Source organism: Lissotriton vulgaris, chromosome 9 (assembly GCF_964263255.1).
Source record: "Lissotriton vulgaris chromosome 9, aLisVul1.2, whole genome shotgun sequence".
NCBI lineage: Eukaryota > Metazoa > Chordata > Amphibia > Caudata > Salamandridae > Lissotriton > Lissotriton vulgaris.
Genome location: NC_141697.1, coordinates 325,893,909 through 325,913,802, shown reverse-complemented (window position 1 = coordinate 325,913,802; position 19,894 = coordinate 325,893,909). Strand labels below are relative to the sequence as shown.

Here is a 19,894-nt window from a genome sequence, read left to right as displayed (position 1 = left end):
CATACGTCAGCTAACACGGGTAGTTGAATCTACTATTACTGAAACTGCTGGTGCCCTTAGCAATTTGACAGCTGAGCTTCAGGCGGATAGACTCATGACGTTGCAGAACCGTATGGTTCTAGACGTTATCCTTGCAGACCGAGGTGGGGTATGCAGAATGATCCAATCAGGCTGCTGTGTCTTTATTCCTAATAATGCTCCAACAGTCTATGAGGCGATCTCTAAGCTACACAAGATTTCCGACTCTATACACGTAGACGAGGGAAACTGGTCCTTTATGGAGTGGTTTTGGACTCTGATCTCAGCGTGGGGATGGAAGGTTCTAATGGTCATCGGTGTCATCTTGGTATTCCTATTCTCATGCTGCCTGATTATCCAGTGTGGTCCTGCTCTGTGTAGCCTTTGTGCTGCAACCTGTTTTAGGAAACCACCTGCGTTTGGAGAAAAGGCACGAGAAAGGATGATGATACAACAACATGTCACTGACCTGATGAGCATAGAATTAGATTCTGATTTAGACTGAGTAATTGCCTATGTAAGGGCAAAAGGAGGGTCTGAGGTTCCGTGACGATTTGAACCCGTGTTTTCAATATTGTCGGAAATACATAATATTGGTATCAGCGAACCGCAAATGATCCATTTAGCATATCCTGGTGTTTTCGCTACGCTACGAGCAAGAGCACTCCTTTTATAGACACATTTCTGATCTACCCACGGCATCCATCTTAGATCATGGCGGCCATTTTGTGTTTCTTGCCCTCACATACGCAATAACCTCTGATCACTTCATTTCGATTAAGGACACGTAGCCTTAGCCGGAGATTCACCTCTTTCATGACACGTGCACCTTAAACCAGATCACGCTGTAGCTACATGACTCGACAAAGGCTGCCTCCTCTGCCCGAGGCCAGCCCACCTGAACTGGTTCTCGTGTCCATTGTCCCGATCACGATTAGGTGGCCGAAGCCGGTAGCCTTGCCCATTTACGACCCACAAACATCTCTTATCCCGCTTTTCTATCTTCCACACCTGGCTCCGTTTCTTTCTTTCTGAATCTTTATTAGGGGGAGGTAACGAAATTTACGATGAGGCGGTCCGGCTCTTGAATGCAATATTGACAAGGGATTGTGATGAACTAGTGGGAACCCCTCTTCGTAGATGTTTTGTATCAGATTTTATCAACGGTTCCTGTGTACGCCAAATATTTATTGTTTTAGACAAAGGTTTTGAGAATGTATTGCATGTAGAGAATTTGCCCCAGCTTAAAATTTAGTATATAAGGAGCAACCCTCTTTGTACAATTTGAACAGGCTCCTAGTTACTGCCCATGCGTAGTTTCTGTGACTTCTGTGTCCCTGCAGTAATAAACCTTTGGTCTTTGACGCCACCATCGAGAAGCCCGTGTTTCTGTTCATTTGCGCACCAAGGCAGGTGGAACTCCGGGGTCTTTGGGTGTTGTTCCCTGACACCTCTGGACGGAACCAAAAAGTCCAGAACTCCAGTTTTCAGCCTTCAACTCATTACATCCATTTGTATCCCATAATTCAAAGGGAATTTCCCATTTCACTGAAATGAGTCCAGAACCACAAAGAAATGTATGCACAAAGTTAAATACATGTCCCCGAAAGTGCAAAAGTTAAGTGAGTAAATTTATGGCGGAATGAGATGCGGGGCGGTAAATTTAAATAAATGAAAAACGCACAAGAAATTGGGTCCGTTTGTCTATCTGAGTCCGTGTTGTCCATTGGATTCCTGAAGGATAGAGTACTGCAGTATTTTGGTGTCAAACTGCTTCATCGACACTTGGGGATAACCCCTCCTTCGTTTTGGGCGTTGTGGCATTGGAAGCAGCTGGTCTCGTCTCGGCAGGACGTACTCACTTTGCTCTGGTGAGGAGCGAGCCACACGGAAGCCCCTGGATACCGTGAATGAACTCTTGCCTGGGATACCGGAATCGAGGTGGCCGGAGTGTGTGAATCCAAGCGACCAGAAGATATCTGGCAAGGTAGGAGACCCTCGGATCATCCAGTAAGGAGAGTGCTCGGTGTGGAGTTTCAATTTTGTTGCAAAATTCCCACTGTTTAGATTCCCTATTGCCCGATTTGCATCATGGCCGCGGAGGCGTTGCGAAGCCGAGAGGAGGCTGCAATCGATATCTTTGATGATTCCCCGGCTGGGGGGTCAGCTGTGGCGGTGTAGCAACAGGACGCTGCACCGCTAGTGAACTCAAGCGCAAGAGACTTATTTAGACGCTTGGAAAAACTAATGCGTGCCGAGCAAGCAAAATGGTGGGAGGAGAAGTCGCTTACTCGGTATTTGGAAGTGGGCGGGGTCCCCACGGGGTTGCGGATTACCCTGGCCCCAAGTTATGAATATCCAGACACTGCAATGTTGGGCGAATGGGCAGACTGTAATCTTGATTCATCGGCCAGATTGTTACGAATACTGGTGAAGTATGCAGCTAGTGACAGACTTAAGCTGCAGGAACAGATTGATGAACTCAATGTGGAAATTGCTGCTATCGAGGAAACTGAAAACATTAAAAAAATGAGACAGGATATGTTGACAAAATTACAAAAAGATGAAGATGCGATAAAAAAACGTAAAGCATTTAAATTTAACAGAGACAAACTAGATTATCAAAATGGCAATGTCTTTACATTTGCCCGAAGATACGGCGTTGCTAAAAACAAAGGCAATGTGGCTAATCAACGCAAGAAACAAGGTACTGCGGGGGATAGCACACCCTCCCTAACATCCACCTCCGAGCAAAGCGCCATCAGTGGAAGTGAAAATGAAGAAGAAGGCAGCCCGTCTAATTTACTAACCAACAAAAATTAATACAGAGTTCCCCGGGCAAAGTCAACTAAATGACTGGCATTAGCCTCTCTCTCATCGAATCAGGCAGAAAGGGTGAGTGTTGTGAACCCTTCTCGGAATTTGTAGGGATACCTCACACAGGTCACCGGTTGGACTACATTTGTAATCCCACCCGGTGATCGTCCAGCGTCATCATCGGTATCCTGCCCCTGCGACAGACTGGCGGTGCAATGCCTGTCGGGCAACAATAGATGTTGCACTTTGGCGGGGATCTTCTATTCCTTCGCCAAAGGGTGTGTGGGTGTAAGGGGCCTAAAAAAAGGGGGTTTGTGGTTGTGCAAAAGTGAGCGTGGGTGAGATTAAAAAAAGTCAGTAGAGTCCAAAAAATAGATTTTTAATGGCATGGCTCACTGCTTTATTAAAATAATAAGGGGTATAGAGGCGGAACAATCAAGGTAGTCGAGCCTCATTCAACCCTTAGTGAATAAGTGGTCAACATGTTTCTCGCCACGAAGGCAATTCGTCAGGACCAAAAAATGTAAATAGTGCTCATATAATTGCAAGGGTTCCCTCGGTGATCAGAGGGATCCAGTATACGACCTGGTGTGTGTCGTATGGCAATCCTTCGTCAGGACCCTTCCCAGAACTGAATGGGATAGAGGAGAAGAAGGGTGTCATCAGAAAATTCTTTGTATATCTCTGTATCCCTCGGTAGAACTTACATGCATCAACGACATGCTAGTATAGTGTAGCGAGGTGCCGATGGGTCTCTGGAGGCCCCATCGTGAAGAGATATGAGAGTGAGAGAGAGGGAGAAAGCCATTGTGAAGAACGTGGAAGACTCGCGTTCTGTGACTGTTAGGAGTATACAGTGGGTGGGCATGCCTGTGGTCTGCCCTAGGAAATGGCATGCATAATAGTATCAGACAAATTTAGCTGAAACTCTTCATGCGATAAAAATCTTGTGATATCAAAGGCTGTCACTAAGCTAATAGCATACGTGGTTGTAAGTAGTATTTAAGACAACATTTGTGGAGAGAAAAACAATATTTAAACATTTCTTTGAAAAATTCAAAGAGGAACACTAGATGGCGTCAGTGTGTTGCAGGAGACTAAACCTTAACGTGAACCACATAACATGCCAGGATACTATAGTGTTAATGAACCTAGTTATGACCTTACCCGTATTCTTTACTAGGGAAGCTCCCTCGCGCTGACCTGGTGGGGCCAGAACTTGGTGTGGAACACCTGAAAGGAGTAAGTATTACCGCCAGGTTAGGGGTTGGGCGGTCAGCGCGTCTTACCATTTTCCCGCTTGGAGCTCGGTCCCTGCCGCGGCGATCAGAAGGAAACGCACGCGGAGGTGTAACACGGAGCATTGCGCCTTACCTGACAGTTCTTGGCAGAGGGCGTCTAGGCACCTACCCCTCCCACTTCGGACGATACCGCAGGACAGCCGGTGGAGATGCAACGTCCCGGAGACTCTGTTTAAGACCGAGGAGTGCGGCCATTAGAGTGGGCGTGTCCAGGGCGTGTTGCCAGGCAACGGGATGCCGTGAGTGAACATCGAAGATTCCCTCGCTGTGTGGCGAGGAGGGAAGGAATGGTGGGTGCCATCTTGAAGGGGGGTAGTAGTAATATAGACATGCTGTTGATATTGTTTGGGAGATCGTTATGGGCACATCTACGGATCCCTCTGTGCTGATGGCAGAGACAGGGGTAATTCTACTTCCTGGTTCTAAACGATTTCTGACATAGTTAGGACAAAGTGGTCCCAGCATTCAGCTATCTGGTGAGCATTGTCCAGGGCACCGCATCGTTAAGACCATTTTCATCGGTATGCAGACGATGCACCCATCTCTGCTCCAGTCTAAACAGGGCTTGTTGGTTCATTCCCGGTTGGCATTCTAGGACAGTCCACTGTATGTCTTCAGTGGTGTGTTTGTGTTCCTTACAGTGGTCATAGAGCCTGGTGTGTGTTTTGGTACATCGGATATTACTATTGTGCTCCATTATGCGTTGTTTGACAGGACGCATCGTCATCCCGATATACAGCATTTTGCAGGGGCACACCAAGATATATATACATCTCGAGCTGTTACAGTTGGTGTGTTTGTTTATAGTCCAGATGAAATCCCCTGGGAGTTCGATAGTTTTACCTTGGATAGTTTGGGGGCATACTACACAGGAACCACATCTGTAATGTCCAGTGACAGGGGGAAGATCCCATAAAGTCCTGACTGGTCGAGTTTGTGATTTCTTTGGGCGGGTATGGATCAGTGTGTCCTTTAGGTTAGCGGTCCTCTTGAAAGCAAACCGTGGTCGTGCCAGTTCCATCCCTGCAGAGTTCAAGATGCCCCAATGTGTGGTCACAGCTTTTTTGATGAACGACGAATGCCTGGTGTAGGAGGTGACACAGGTGATAATGTCGTCTGGTTCTTTAGGGTGAACCTCGAGAAGGGCATCCCTGTTGTTGTTCAATGCTCGTTTGAACGATTTCTTCAACAACCGGGTTGGGTACCCTCTGTCCTGGAGCTTATGTTGCAGGGTCTGGGCCTCTTGTTTAAAGTTTTGTACAGAGCTACAGTTCCTCCGTATTCTAAGGAATTGCCCAAAAGGCAAATTGTCTCGCAGGGCTTTTGTATGGTGGCTTTGGTAGAGGAGTAAACTGTTTCTGTCAGTATCCTTCTTGTACAACGAGGTAGTGATTGCTTCAAATTCTAGATTGATGGTTAGATCGAGATATTGATGTTTCTGAGATAGTGCCGGTAAACTTCAGGAAGGGGTCTTGTGAATTGATCCATTCACAGAAGGCTTCACAGCTCGGACGGTCCCCTTTCCAGAAGATCAAGATCGCAGATATTGATGGGAGAGAAGACACTGACCTGCTGCTCACCCTCGACGTGGAGGCACTATATACGAATATTCCGCAACAAGCTACTCTGGAAGCAGTCGATTCATTGATGCGAGAAGAAGAATGGCTGTCCCCAACACCGATAGCCTTCATTATGGAACTTGCCCATATTGCTCTGACCGAGAATTTCTTCAGGTACGAGTCCCAGTTATACCACCAGGTCCGGGGGACCTCTATGGGTTCTACCTTCGCGCCGAGCCTGGCGTGCATCTACATGGCCTCGTTCGAAAAAAAGTACATCTACCCCCCAGAGCACAACCCATACCGAGAGAACCTCACTCTCTGGCGTCGCTATATTGACGACATCTTGATCTTCTGGAAAGGGGACCGTCCGAGCTGTGAAGCCTTCTGTGAATGGATCAATTCACAAGACCCCTTCCTGAAGTTTACCGGCACTATCTCAGAAACATCAATACCTTTTCTCGATCTAACCATCAATCTAGAATCTGAAGCAATCACTACCTCGTTGTACAAGAAGGATACTGACAGAAACAGTTTACTCCTCTACCAAAGCCACCATACAAAAGCCCTGCGAGACAATTTGCCTTTTGGGCAATTCCTTAGAATACGGAGGAACTGTAGCTCTGTACAAAACTTTAAACAAGAGGCCCAGACCCTGCAACATAAGCTCTAGGACAGAGGGTACCCAACCCGGTTGTTGAAGAAATCGTTCAAACGAGCATTGAACAACAACAGGGATGCCCTTCTCGAGGTTCACCCTAAAGAACCAGACGACATTATCACCTGTGTCACCTCCTACACCAGGCATTCGTCGTTCATCAAAAAAGCTGTGACCACACATTGGGGCATCTTGAACTCTGCAGGGATGGAACTGGCACGACCACGGTTTGCTTTCAAGAGGACCGCTAACCTAAAGGACACACTGATCCATACCCGCCCAAAGAAATCACAAACTCGACCAGTCAGGACTTTATGGGATCTTCCCCCTGTCACTGGACATTACAGATGTGGTTCCTGTGTAGTATGCCCCCAAACTATCCAAGGTAAAACTATCGAACTCCCAGGGGATTTCATCTGGACTATAAACAAACACACCAACTGTAACAGCTCGAGATGTATATATATCTTGGTGTGCCCCTGCAAAATGCTGTATATCGGGATGACGATGCGTCCTGTCAAACAACGCATAATGGAGCACAATAGTAATATCCGATGTACCAAAACACACACCAGGCTCTATGACCACTGTAAGGAACACAAACACACCACTGAAGACATACAGTGGACTGTCCTAGAATGCCAACCGGGAATGAACCAACAAGCCCTGTTTAGACTGGAGCAGAGATGGGTGCATCGTCTGCATACCGATGAAAATGGTCTTAACGATGCGGTGCCCTGGACAATGCTCACCAGATAGCTGAATGCTGGGACCACTTTGTCCTAACTATGTCAGAAATCGTTTAGAACCAGGAAGTAGAATGACCCCTGTCTCTGCCATCAGCACAGAGGGATCCGTAGATGTGCCCATAACGATCTCCCAAACAATATCAACAGCATGTCTATATTACTACTACCCCCCTTCAAGATGGCACCCACCATTCCTTCCCTCCTCGCCACACAGCGAGGGAATCTTCGATGTTCACTCACGGCATCCCGTTGCCTGGCAACACGCCCTGGACACGCCCACTCTAATGGCCGCACTCCTCGGTCTTAAACAGAGTCTCCGGGACGTTGCATCTCCACCGGCTGTCCTGCGGTATCGTCCGAAGTGGGAGGGGTAGGTGCCTAGACGCCCTCTGCCAAGAACTGTCAGGTAAGGCGCAATGCTCCGTGTTACACCTCCGCGTGCGTTTCCTTCTGATCGCCGCGGCAGGGACCGAGCTCCAAGCGGGAAAATGGTAAGACGCGCTGACCGCCCAACCCCTAACCTGGCGGTAATACTTACTCCTTTCAGGTGTTCCACACCAAGTTCTGGCCCCACCAGGTCAGCGCGAGGGAGCTTCCCTAGTAAAGAATACGGGTAAGGTCATAACTAGGTTCATTAACGCTATAGTATCCTGGCATGTTATGTGGTTCACGTTAAGGTTTAGTGTCCTGCAACACACTGACGCCATCTAGTGTTCCTCTTTGAATTTTTCAAAGAAATGTTTAAATATTGTTTTTCTCTCCACAAATGTTGTCTTAAATACTACTTACAACCACGTATGCTATTGGCTTAGTGACAGCCTTTGATATCACAAGATTTTTATCGCATGAAGAGTTTCAGCTAAATTTGTCTGATACTATTATGCATGCCATTTCCTAGGGCAGACCACAGGCATGCCCACCCACTGTATACTCCTAACAGTCACAGAACGCGAGTCTTCCACGTTCTTCACAATGGCTTTCTCCCTCTCTCTCACTCTCATATCTCTTCACGATGGGGCCTCCAGAGACCCATCGGCACCTCGCTACACTATACTAGCATGTCGTTGATGCATGTAAGTTCTACCGAGGGATACAGAGATATACAAAGAATTTTCTGATGACACCCTTCTTCTCCTCTCTCCCATTCAGTTCTGGGAAGGGTCCTGACGAAGGATTGCCATACGACACACACCAGGTCGTATACTGGATCCCTCTGATCACCGAGGGAACCCTTGCAATTATATGAGCACTATTTACATTTTTTGGTCCTGACGAATTGCCTTCGTGGCGAGAAACATGTTGACCACTTATTCACTAAGGGTTGAATGAGGCTCGACTACCTTGATTGTTCCGCCTCTATACCCCTTATTATTTTAATAAAGCAGTGAGCCATGCCATTAAAAATCTATTTTTTGGACTCTACTGACTTTTTTTAATCTCACCCACGCTCACTTTTGCACAACCACAAACCCCCTTTTTTTAGGCCCCTTACACCCACACACCCTTTGGCGAAGGAATAGAAGATCCCCGCCAAAGTGCAACATCTATTGTTGCCCGACAGGCATTGCACCGCCAGTCTGTCGCAGGGGCAGGATACCGATGATGACGCTGGACGATCACCGGGTGGGATTACAAATGAAGTCCAACCGGTGACCTGTGTGAGGTATCCCTACAAATTCCGAGAAGGGTTCACAACACTCACCCTTTCTGCCTGATTCGATGAGAGAGAGGCTAATGCCAGTCATTTAGTTGACTTTGCCCGGGGAACTCTGTATTAATTTTTGTTGGTTAGTCTGTCTAGGACATATACATTGGACCCCGTTAACAATTGTCCTAACCCCGTGCTTTCCCCCTTTTTGATACAACAACAAAGCCCGTCTAATTTGCCAAAAGACGGGATTTTAATCATGTCTCGGGCAGAGGAAATGAATGTCCTGTGCCAAGACAGGAGGGACACGCTAAGACCCCGGAAGAAGCAGCCACAGCAAAAAGGCGCGCAAATGCCAAGCGGGGGGCTAGGAGGAGGTGCTACAGGCAGCGCAAACGCGAACAAACCGCCCAAAAAAGCAACACCAGTCAGCCAGCACACTAGAGGCTGGTAGGTTTACTGGGGGCACCTCTAAGGTGCTCTTTTGATGCATGCTTTAATATATGGACTACTCTCATCAGGGCGGATTTATTAAGACAAGGTGTATAGATTTATTAAGACCAGGTGTCTGGACTTAAGACAAGGTGTCAAATACCAAAAAGAGTTAAGCCATCATGTAGCTGTAACAACAAGTGCCCAATACGTGGACTTCCCTGTTCACTTGTACTATATAGCAATGGAACTGGACAATATAATGCACCCTGCCTTAGGACAGTTAGGCCTGCTATAGGGGTGACTTACATATATTGCACGCAGTGTCAATAGTCATGGCATACAAGGAGGGAGCCATGTCGTGTTTTCACTTTTGTCTGCACCATTTCACGCAGCCTACAATGGCAGTCTGCATTAGTTTGACGTTGGGTCCCTTAGGTTGGAACAATATATTCTCCTTTAGGGAGCCCTCTTTAGAACCTATGCCTTTGCCAGCAGGGGTACCATTTATAAAGGACTTGCAGGAAAGCTAAATGTCTTTCCATTTAAGGTACTGCACAGTCACTTTGTTTTAGGGGAAAAAGCACTGGGGACTTGGTTAGCAGGAACCAAGTGCATAGGAGTCAAAATAGCATCACTTCGGGCAAAAAGTGTGGGGGGGGGGGGGGAAGAAGGTCAAAAAGGGACACTTTTTACAGTGAAAATTTAGAACAAGTTGCCCAAAATATTCAGGCGAACATCTAAATCAGTGGTTGTTAACCTGGGGTCCCCAAAGCCTACTCAGGGGGTCAGCAAAAGCCTAACAAATAAACTTTAAACACACTGCCAATACAGTAATCAACCTCTCTGATGTCGCATTAAGTAAGGCTGAATGTCAAATACTGTGTTTGGCCTCTCTTTCAGCCCTGAAAGTAATTTCAACTACTCTGAAACCCGGATGGACGTATTCAGATTTATCCGTAAATTGAAATTACAGAAATATCATAAAACAAAGGCTAATAAAGAGAAAACCAAGACCCCTCAATATGCAACTAGTCCACCGTTACTATCCGCAGGCGATGTGGATTTGTTCTTTGATCTACAGCAATTACAGGAAGATCAAAATGAACCCATTGGTGCATTAGGATTGGAAGGTATGGATTTTGGTAGCACCATAAAAACGCCATTTAAACCAAAATCTATCTTTTTGCCCATAATGTTGCATGACAACTTGGATCGTTTTCATGAACTTGTTGCCTCTGACTTGAAAGACCTATATAGAGTCACTAATCATGGTGGCACCAAAATGAACTGTAAACAACGGTGCTACATTGAACTGATGAAGAAATTACAGGCCAATGAGGAACTTGTCATCAAACAATCAGACAAGGGGGGCAATATTTTCCTGTGGCCGCGACTCATGTATATGGAGGAGGCTTACAGTCAACTAAATGATGTATCTTGCTATAAACGTAGTAATTTACAAATGATGAAGTCATCTTGGTTGGATTATTATGGGAAGTTGCTAGCTTGGAAAAGCAGTGGGTTAATTAGCAATGATGAATACCTATTCTTGCACAATGATTATCCTACTGTACCTTCTATATATTTTCTTCCCAAGGTGCATAAGAACATCCATAAACCCCCTGGTCGCCCCATAATTTCAGCTATTGGCAGTTTAACTGAAAATACTTCCAAATACGTAGATTATTTTCTACAGGAATGGGTGCTCACATTACCATCTTATGTCAGGGACACCTCAGACTTCCTAAGAAAAATTCATGATAACAACTGGTCTGATGACTTGATTTTAATTACCATGGACGTTGCGTCCCTCTACACCTCTATTGGTCATCGGGATGGGATCAAGGCGGTTTAACATTATCTTAATCGCAGACCTGCATGTTTTACGCTTCATAACAAAATGTTGATTGATATGATCAAAATATGTTTGGAATACAACTATTTCACATTTGACAACACTGTCTTTCAGCAGATAAGGGGGGTTGCCATGGGGGCCTGCTTCTCCCCTAGCTACGCCTGTCTACATATGGGCTGGTGGGAGGAGCAGGTCCTGAAAATAGAGCATGAGGCAACCTTGAAGGCACATGTCCCTCTCTGGCTGAGGTATATTGATGACCTCTTTCTTTTGTGGAGGGGGTCAGAGGACCTAGCCAGAGACTTCATCAACAGGTTAAACATCAACCAACTGAATTTAGAGTTCACCGCTCACATGAGCAAGGTGTATGTAGTCTTCCTAGATGTTGAGGTGTACATAAGCAATAACAGTATATGTACTAGACTACATCGTAAACCGACCGCTGGGAACTCAGTATTACATGCATCCAGTCACCATCCCCAACATTTGATCAACAGCATCCCATATGGGGAGAGGCTGAGGATCAAACGTATTTGTAGCAGTGTGGAGGAATGCAAATTGGCACAAAACAGCTGCAAAGAAAGGTTTCTTTCAAGGGGCTACAGTCTATCTATTACAGAGAAAGCTATCCGTAAGACCGAGTCTTTGACTCGCGAAAGTGTTTTGGCCCCTAAAATCCCAATCACTGATAATGGTGCTACTAACAAGGTGAGAGTCATTGTCACCTACAGTAAACAACAGGCGGCCATAAGAAAAATACTTAGGAGGCATTGGGATTTATTGTTAAAGGATCCAGTCATTGGTGAGGATTTGATCAAGAATAACCATACCCCACAAATGACATTTCGCAAAGCCAGGTCCATGGGTAATTGCCTTGATAAGTGCAATCCTGAAATCAGGCCCCCCTCTAATTGGCTTTCCAAGCAAAAAGGTTTTTTCAAATGTTTTACTTGTAAAGCATGTAAACATGCTAAAAATGTAAAGGAATATAACACCCCTTTCTTGCCCCAACCTGTTAAAATCAAACGACGCATTACTTGTAAAACAGAATACGTTGTTTATGTGTTGGAGTGCCCTTGCGCCTTACGTTACATTGGCAGTACTAAACTACCCGTGCACATGAGGATCCTGCAACATCTCCGGGCAATTAATAACAAGGATCAGTCATACCCCGTTGCACGGCATTTCGAGGCCAAACATGGCAGTGATAATACTCTTCTCGAGTACTTTGCCATTGACTGCATACCGCCGTCACGTAAGGGTGGGAATAGAGACAGTGCCTTACGGGTATTGGAGACCAAATATATCCTGGAATTAAATTCCAAATCTCCTATGGGCCTTAACACCACGGATGATTTATATACTTGTATATAAATCAGATTTTTTCTGCACTGTAAGGAGCTGGTTTCCTGTTATTTTGATTAAACCTATACTATGGGATACAGAGACCTGCATAGTGTTGAAATGCCAACTATATTAGGATATCTTGAACATTAAGTTGAAGTCCTATTCAGTGGCACTACATTAGTTTAATTCCATCCATATGTCTAAATATGTTCCCTGTATACACATCTGCGCTTTATATACTGAAACTATGTACTGTTTTTAATGACACACTTTCACTTATTCTTTATTCAGTTTACACATTGGTGTTTATACGTTTGAATCAATTATGATCTAATTCGGGTTCACTTTTCACTTTTGAGAATATCACGGTAGTTCTCGCCTTTGACATTCAGGCAGTTGATATAATCGATCAAACAGTTCTTGGATTCGGTTGCCTATCTGAAGTGCTTGCCCACTTGGGCTTTATTATTTCAGCAGCAATTTACAGACTGTACTTAGGTACGCAAACTGTGTGGCCAGTGGCAATTTTACATAATAATTAATATGTTTGAAACTTCGTAAAGTAAATCAAGGAGTTCCATATAAACTTTATTTATAATATATATTTATAAAATGTATATTATTGTATATATAAATGTGTATATTAATGAAATCTATTTTATGATGATTTTAACCTTGCACGTTCCACTGTAGCTACTTTAACATCATTTGCAGTCTGGTTTTTGTATAGTGCATTACATAGTCTGTCTTCCTGTTTTATTAATGTAATGACACAGCTGCTTGTAATCTTGTGAACTATGCACTTTAAATTTGGCGCCTTACCATGGGTAACGCGTCATGTGATCAAGGTCCAGGTCGGACCGAAACGCGTCATGGCGGCATGAGATGCGGGCGGTAAATTTAAATAAATGAAAAACGCACAAAGAAATTGGGTCCGTTTGTCTATCTGAGTCCGTGTTGTCCATTGGATTCCTGAAGGATAGAGTACTGCAATATATATATATATATATATATATATATATATATAATGTTGGTATACTCTGTATGCTACTAGTGACCTCTGGCATATGGAGGTGTCCTTCTGAATGAGTTGCACTATGAGAGGTTACAGCAGACTGTATAAGGGAAGGTGGTGTTGTGTTGTCAGATTCCATGCACGTTGGTACGATACTAATTAGGGATTAATGGGGAATTGTATGCAAAGGTGTTGACTAAATAACTATGAGCAAGAGTCGGTAGTCACTGTTGTCATGGTGAGAAGGTTGTTGTCCGTCATCTGGATAATCAATGCTGCATCCACTCCATCCTGCATCACATAATAAAGCCTCATTGATAGGCATGTAGGATTTGGTATTGATATGATTCTGCAGATAAAGGTTAATTCTTTAATGTATTACCTTTCACAAGAAAGGTGGATGTATGGTGGACTGGCAATAGGAGAAAGTAGTGTCAAGGTTAGCCAATGCGAGTGAGTGATTATGATAAGGAATAATGTGAGTAACATTTCTCTGTCATGAGTGATAGGATGTCATTTTCATAAGTGGTTGCTAGGGGGCATTGAGGATATCTGATTGAGTGCTTGAAGGTGATCCACTTAGGTTTGTTTTGTGAATCATCTACATCAGTAGTAGGTGAATGCTCAGGGTTGGTGATGTGGAGTGTGATTTTGTTGATTAGCTTTTCAGTGAAGAATTGGTTGATGGTATTTCACTTGCCCAGATGAGTGAGATGCAGGATCGCAACAGTGTTCAAAGAGTGCCCAGCTTTTGTTTCCTTCTTTGGTGAAGGATGAGTAATGGATTAGTAACTTTGGTTGAGGTTTTAGTGTGAGAAGCATAGTGATTTAAGTCTCTTTAAGACATCTTGGGGTGCAGCATGTCTTTTCTTGGTTGTTGGTTTTTGACTTCTTAGTGGAAAAAGGTTTAAGTTTCATGATATATGGTTTCGGTGTTTTATGTTGTGTTTCAGGGCGTGGTTGAATATGCCTCATATGGACTTGGACTTAGCTGGGGGTTGGTTGTGGGTGCAAAAACTATAAGGTCCCTAAAGGTTCAGTACTGCTGTTTATTTGGTTTTAATTTGCTGAGGTAGGGAAATGGGTGTAGTTTGATAAATTAGGATGAATATAGTGTTTGTGTTAGACAATCACTTTCTAACATCCATATCTACACTCTTTTGTGCTTTTCCTCTTAAAGGTTTACAAAGAAGATCTACCTCAGCTCAAAGAGCAGTGCAAAGAAAAGCATCGGAATGCAACCTTGAAGAGGAGAGAAGCTGCCCCGCTAAATAGTATCCGGTTGCACTTTGTCCATGGGTAAGAAAGGGTTTTATTTACTTACTATTATGAACATTTTGAAAGCAGAGGGGTAGTCGGTGAAAGAAAGAGCCACTGGGTGTGTGCGCAGAGAAAGCCACTGTGTGTGTGCGCATGCACATGCTTGTAACAACACATTGCCAAATTGTACAATGTCACCACCAAGGAATGACTGAATCTAAGAAACTGAGCAACTCCGGCATGGTCAAAAGACTGTCAAATCTTTCAAAGAGCATTAAACAATCTTACTGAAAAACCAATACTAAGAGCATAATGTCTGTGATGCATTTAATAAAAACTCATAACTGTAATGGTATTTTATCCGCGTACTAGTGTGGTACAATGAACCCCTGCCTAATATGAATTACTTGTGATATAGCATTAAATTCATCATAGTTGGTGGAGCGGGATCCCCCCAAAAATTCAGCAGGGTTCCCACTGTACCAAACTTGGAGTATGGCTGCCTCATTTATGGTGGATAAATCGCCTGGTTTACAGCAGTGGCGCTTCAAATGTCTCTTTTTTGACCTCCTGATAATAGGAAGAAACCAATGGGAGAACCTGATTGCAGAGCTCATGAAGGCATTATGAAACCTTCTTTCATCTCTGTGAATTGGAAACTGATATATTTTTAAATATGGTTAGCGGATTGCCATTGCGTAGGAATAAATGGAAAAACAGCCCAACTTACTGTCATCTACCCTATGGCAGAACTTAGAAGAAGGTTGTGTGGTGCACCCTGTCAGTACATAACAAGGATTTCCTGCAGAAATGGAACATATGGCATATTGTTGAAACCAAATGACAGCATGAAAACAAGGTTTGCGGGAGCGGGGTCAAAACAACATAGACTTCTGCTTAACAAAGCACCTTACCTTCTCAGCAACCACCACTCTAGACGGGTTGGGATATCACAACACAGTGGGCAATGATTTCTCACCAGGGGAAGAGAAGGCTACAGCCTCCTCTGTCTTGTTAGGCTTGTGGTCCTCCTGTCAGGATCTAAACAACCAATTTTTTTCGGCAGGCATCAATGATTGTATGTGCAATCCTCAAGCTTGCACATTGAGAAAAAGGATTCCCTTATGAAACATGTTTAAAGATTCAGGTAGCTGTGAAACCCTCTGTGTAATTATTCTCCAACCATTGAGGCTTCAGCTCCAAAGTTGGCATCTGCTGCTCTTAATACGCACCACTCTTGGAGTTGTTATATCTGCTTATCTTTTCACTAATCTATTTCGGACAAATTTAATTTGTAACAGTAAATTGTCAGAAATTACGTTGGATAAGTCCTACTTGCTTAGATAACCAGCAGAGATGGAAAAAAAAGGCTTCACATGTATATTATAAATTGTATATCACCCTTCAATCACCAAAGAATACTTGATAAAATAGAACCAAGCATTGCTCAAGTAGAATTAGACAGCAATAAGCAATCAGAGAGTGATTAGGTAAAGAGCGGAGCTCAAAGCTGGCTTATGATTCAGGCACCTTTTTTCCACCAAAGTTGGAGGATTGCTCCCTCCAGCTCGTATATCTTGCCCAGTAATGCCGACTAATGGTGAACTGTGGGGGACATCAACATACCCCAATCCCTCGCAATACATAATCGAGCTGTTACAATGGCAATAGAGACAATCGTGGAAATACAGCTATTTGCTATCCGTTTATAACTCAGCATGATATCCCTAATATTAAATAGCAGATCGCATTGTAAATGCTGAGAAAGAGGGCGGGCAATTGTCATCCCAGAATTGTGAGAGATGTGGACAGATGGAAATATGTGAACGATACTGGCTGCATGGAGCCCACATTGAAGACAGCTTTTCCTATTCACTTGACATTTTGATCCCCTTTGTATTTGCCTAATTCTCCGGAGTGTATACAACATATATAGTTTTAAATTGTTGCAGTTTCAGGTTGACCGATGTCAGAGAAGAATAGACGGCTTCAAAAGTGTCCTTTAGATCAGACTCCTGTAGCTCCACCCCTATTTTTAGGCTCCAGTTGTTCGCCAATCAGCATTGATCGCCTTCTTTATGCTCAATGAACATCATATAGAGTTCATGAATAGTTAATTTGCAATCACTAACGCATATATGAGAGGACCTCAGTCATCATTGATAGTTCTATGAGAAACATTGCAGTTGAAATAGTCCCGTACGGCCAAGTACCTAAAGAAGGCTCTATGAGGTAAGTCATCTGCAGTTTGCAAGGCATGGCCTGGAAACTACAACATGAAGGATAATTGGTAGAGAAGGATTCCCCCAGAGAGGTGTAGAATACTGCAATGATGGGATCTTACAGGCCGAACTGATTAGAGCCCAGATTCTACAAACATCTGTAACAAGCTTAAAGCGTACCCTATTAAAGTAATTGGGGTCAGTTTGTCTGCCCAAGAGGAACATTAAATTGCCCCAGTATTGGAACTTTCATAGATTCCCATGCTTTGTATCATTCCCCGTCGTCGGACTGGGAGTCTCGGTAATAAAAAATATCATAGTAGTAGGTACAAAAGAGAAAGGAAAGGCCTAGGCCTCATTCCCTTTTGTAACATATCAGCCTCTTTTTGTAAAAGAGACCAAACTCTAGGCGTCAGCCAATCAGAAGAGCCTCACCCTTAGAACCTTCCTGAAGGAACCTCAGAGCCTCAGATTTTCTACCGCGCGTTGTGCTAGGGAGTCTCCATTGAGCTCTGCTCTATTTCTACTCTTTAAAACTCATTTCTACAGATATTTCTTCAGAATTTCCTTCAGATTTCTTCAGGAAACTCTTTCTTCATCAAAATGTCTGAGGTTGAGAAGAAAAAAGCCCTTTTCAAGCCCTGTTCCACCTGTGGGAAGAAAAGGCTGTTTGTGGAAGACAAACACAAGGATTGCATCTACTGCCTGTACGGGAGCGTCGACGACGAAAGCTCCGTCGTCGTCGAAGAAGAGCTCGACGACTGCGGCGTCGACGGGAGGTATGCCGACGACATCGTCGACGAAGACGAAGACATCGTCGATGAAGAAACCATCGTCGTCGACGGTGGTGTCGACGACGGCAGTGCCGACGACGACGTCGACGACGACGGTGTCGACGACGGTCATGTCGTCGACGAGTGCTTCGACGACGACAACAATTTCTACATCGACGGCGGGCATGTCGTCGGTGGCGTCGACGACGACACCTACTATTCCTATCTCGTCGACGAGGATTTCACCGGCGTCGACGGACCAACCAACAATACTGGCTGCAGAGAGAAGGGTAACAATTTCTCTCACGAGGATCACGCCTTAAGTGACATCCCCAAGGAGGGTGACCTCATTACCTCCCACGATGTTGCTAGACCAGGAGGACTCTGAGGGAGACGGTCAGGATGGCTTTGATTATGCGAATAGCCCATCTCAGCTTCTCATTAAAAGTCAAGAGACGGACTCAGAGGAGGCATATGAACAAGGTGGAAGTGACTACCCACAAACAGACCACTCAAGGGACTGTGAATCACAAGACATGGTTTCAGTCCCGACGTCCTTCCTGCATGACTTGCACAAGATGTTGCAAGACTAGAAGTCCAAAGCCGAGCGCCCAGCGCCGAGAAGGTCTACTCCGTCAACACCAGTGAAGGACCACTCTTCAGTTGTCCCACCTGTACACCCGGTACAGACTCCTCCTCAACCACAGCGGCCAGTGCCCCAGGCTGCGTCTGAACCAGTAGATGATCCGGATGGGGATCATGATAATGATACGGTTGTGTCATCCGGTGATAATCAAGACTCGGATCCGGAATGGGATGAATACAATGACTACATCATCCCGGATCAAGCTTCGCCACACCAGGACCTAGGTGATTCTCCTCCTGCTGACATCGGCAGTTTTCACCAACTGATGGAACGTGCAGCCGGCCGATTTAAGTTGGTATTGCCTGCGCAAACCACAGACTGTTTCTTGTACGATTTTAAAGACACACACCGCAAGACTACGAGGTCCATTCCGATTGTGGAACGTTTATGGGAGGAGGGTTTGAAGACCATGAAAAACCCAGCGACGGTGGTCCCTGTGCTACCGCGCCTTGACAAAAAGTATAAAGCGCCGGAGGATGGACCGGCTGCCCTGACAGGTCATCCCAAGCCGGACTCTGTAATCTCACAGGCAGCGCAAAGGAAGCCTTCTGCTCCCTTGACGGCCCCTCCTGACAAGGATGGACCGCGGATGGATAACACAGGCAAGAGATTTTCATCCATTGCTAGCCTTCTGGTTCGCGTCGCCAATGCTTTGGCAATATTGGGACGATATGATCGCCAGTTGTGGTGCGATATAGCTCCCTATTTGGATCAACTTCCACCAGAATCAGGGCTGGAAGCCAAGAAGACCTTGCAAGAAGGTGAAGCGGTCTCCATGGAGATCATAGACTGTGCCATGGACATTGCCACAACGTCCTTTGGGCTTTGGCAGGAGCGGCAGTGTTAAGACGCCAGGGGTGGCTAAAAGCGACTTGGTTTAGGCCAGAAATCCAAAATAAGGTCCGTGATCTACCTTTTGACGGCGAGGCACTCTTCGGCAAATTGATCGACGACACGCTTCAGGAGATCAAAAAGGACACGGAGACAGCTAGATCGCTGGGGACGCTCCAGTACCGCAAAACTCCTTTTAGGGGCGCAAGAGGTAGAGGTGGCACTTACAGAGGCGCATACCAACAACTGCGCTATTCTTCGAACAGCTCTGGATACCAGCCGAACCGCCAGTCCTACCAACAGAGACAGGGCCAGTCCTCTGGTTACTCACGGCCTTACAACAAAGGCAAGCAAGCTGCCCGTGGACGCCAATAGCGGCCTTCTGGCTCTGCCTACTGCTCCCTCCTCCAAGAGATCATCAGTTGGAGGCAGGGTGTCAAAATTCCTTCTGAACTGGTCCCAAATTACATCGGACCGTTGGGTGCTCAACATCATCAAACGAGGACATACTTTGGAGTTTACGGAAGTCCCTCCACCCAGACCCCCATCAGCCATCCCATCAAAACATCTGCATCTCCTACGGCTAGAGATACAACAGATGCTCTGCAAAGGAGCGATAGAACCGGTCCCCTCCAATCAACGGGGCCAGGGTTTCTATTCCAGGTTCTTCCTGGTGAGAAAAACGCAGGAGAAATGGCATCCCATCCTGGACCTCAGGGAGCTAAATGCCTATCTCATCTCCTTATCCTTCAGGATGGTA

At 45.2% G+C, this 19,894-nt stretch overlaps 1 protein-coding gene across 1 annotated transcript in view; it reads left to right on the top strand.

The window, feature by feature from the left end:
• EML5 (EMAP like 5) overlaps positions 1 to 19,894 on the top strand; it is a 1,453,541-nt gene that overhangs the window by 700,571 nt on the left and 733,076 nt on the right. Inside the window, exon 13 of the mRNA XM_086936634.1 lies at positions 14,583 to 14,701. Within this exon, the coding sequence (XP_086792760.1) occupies positions 14,583 to 14,701 (119 nt within the window). The remainder of the gene's footprint in view (positions 1 to 14,582; positions 14,702 to 19,894) is intronic.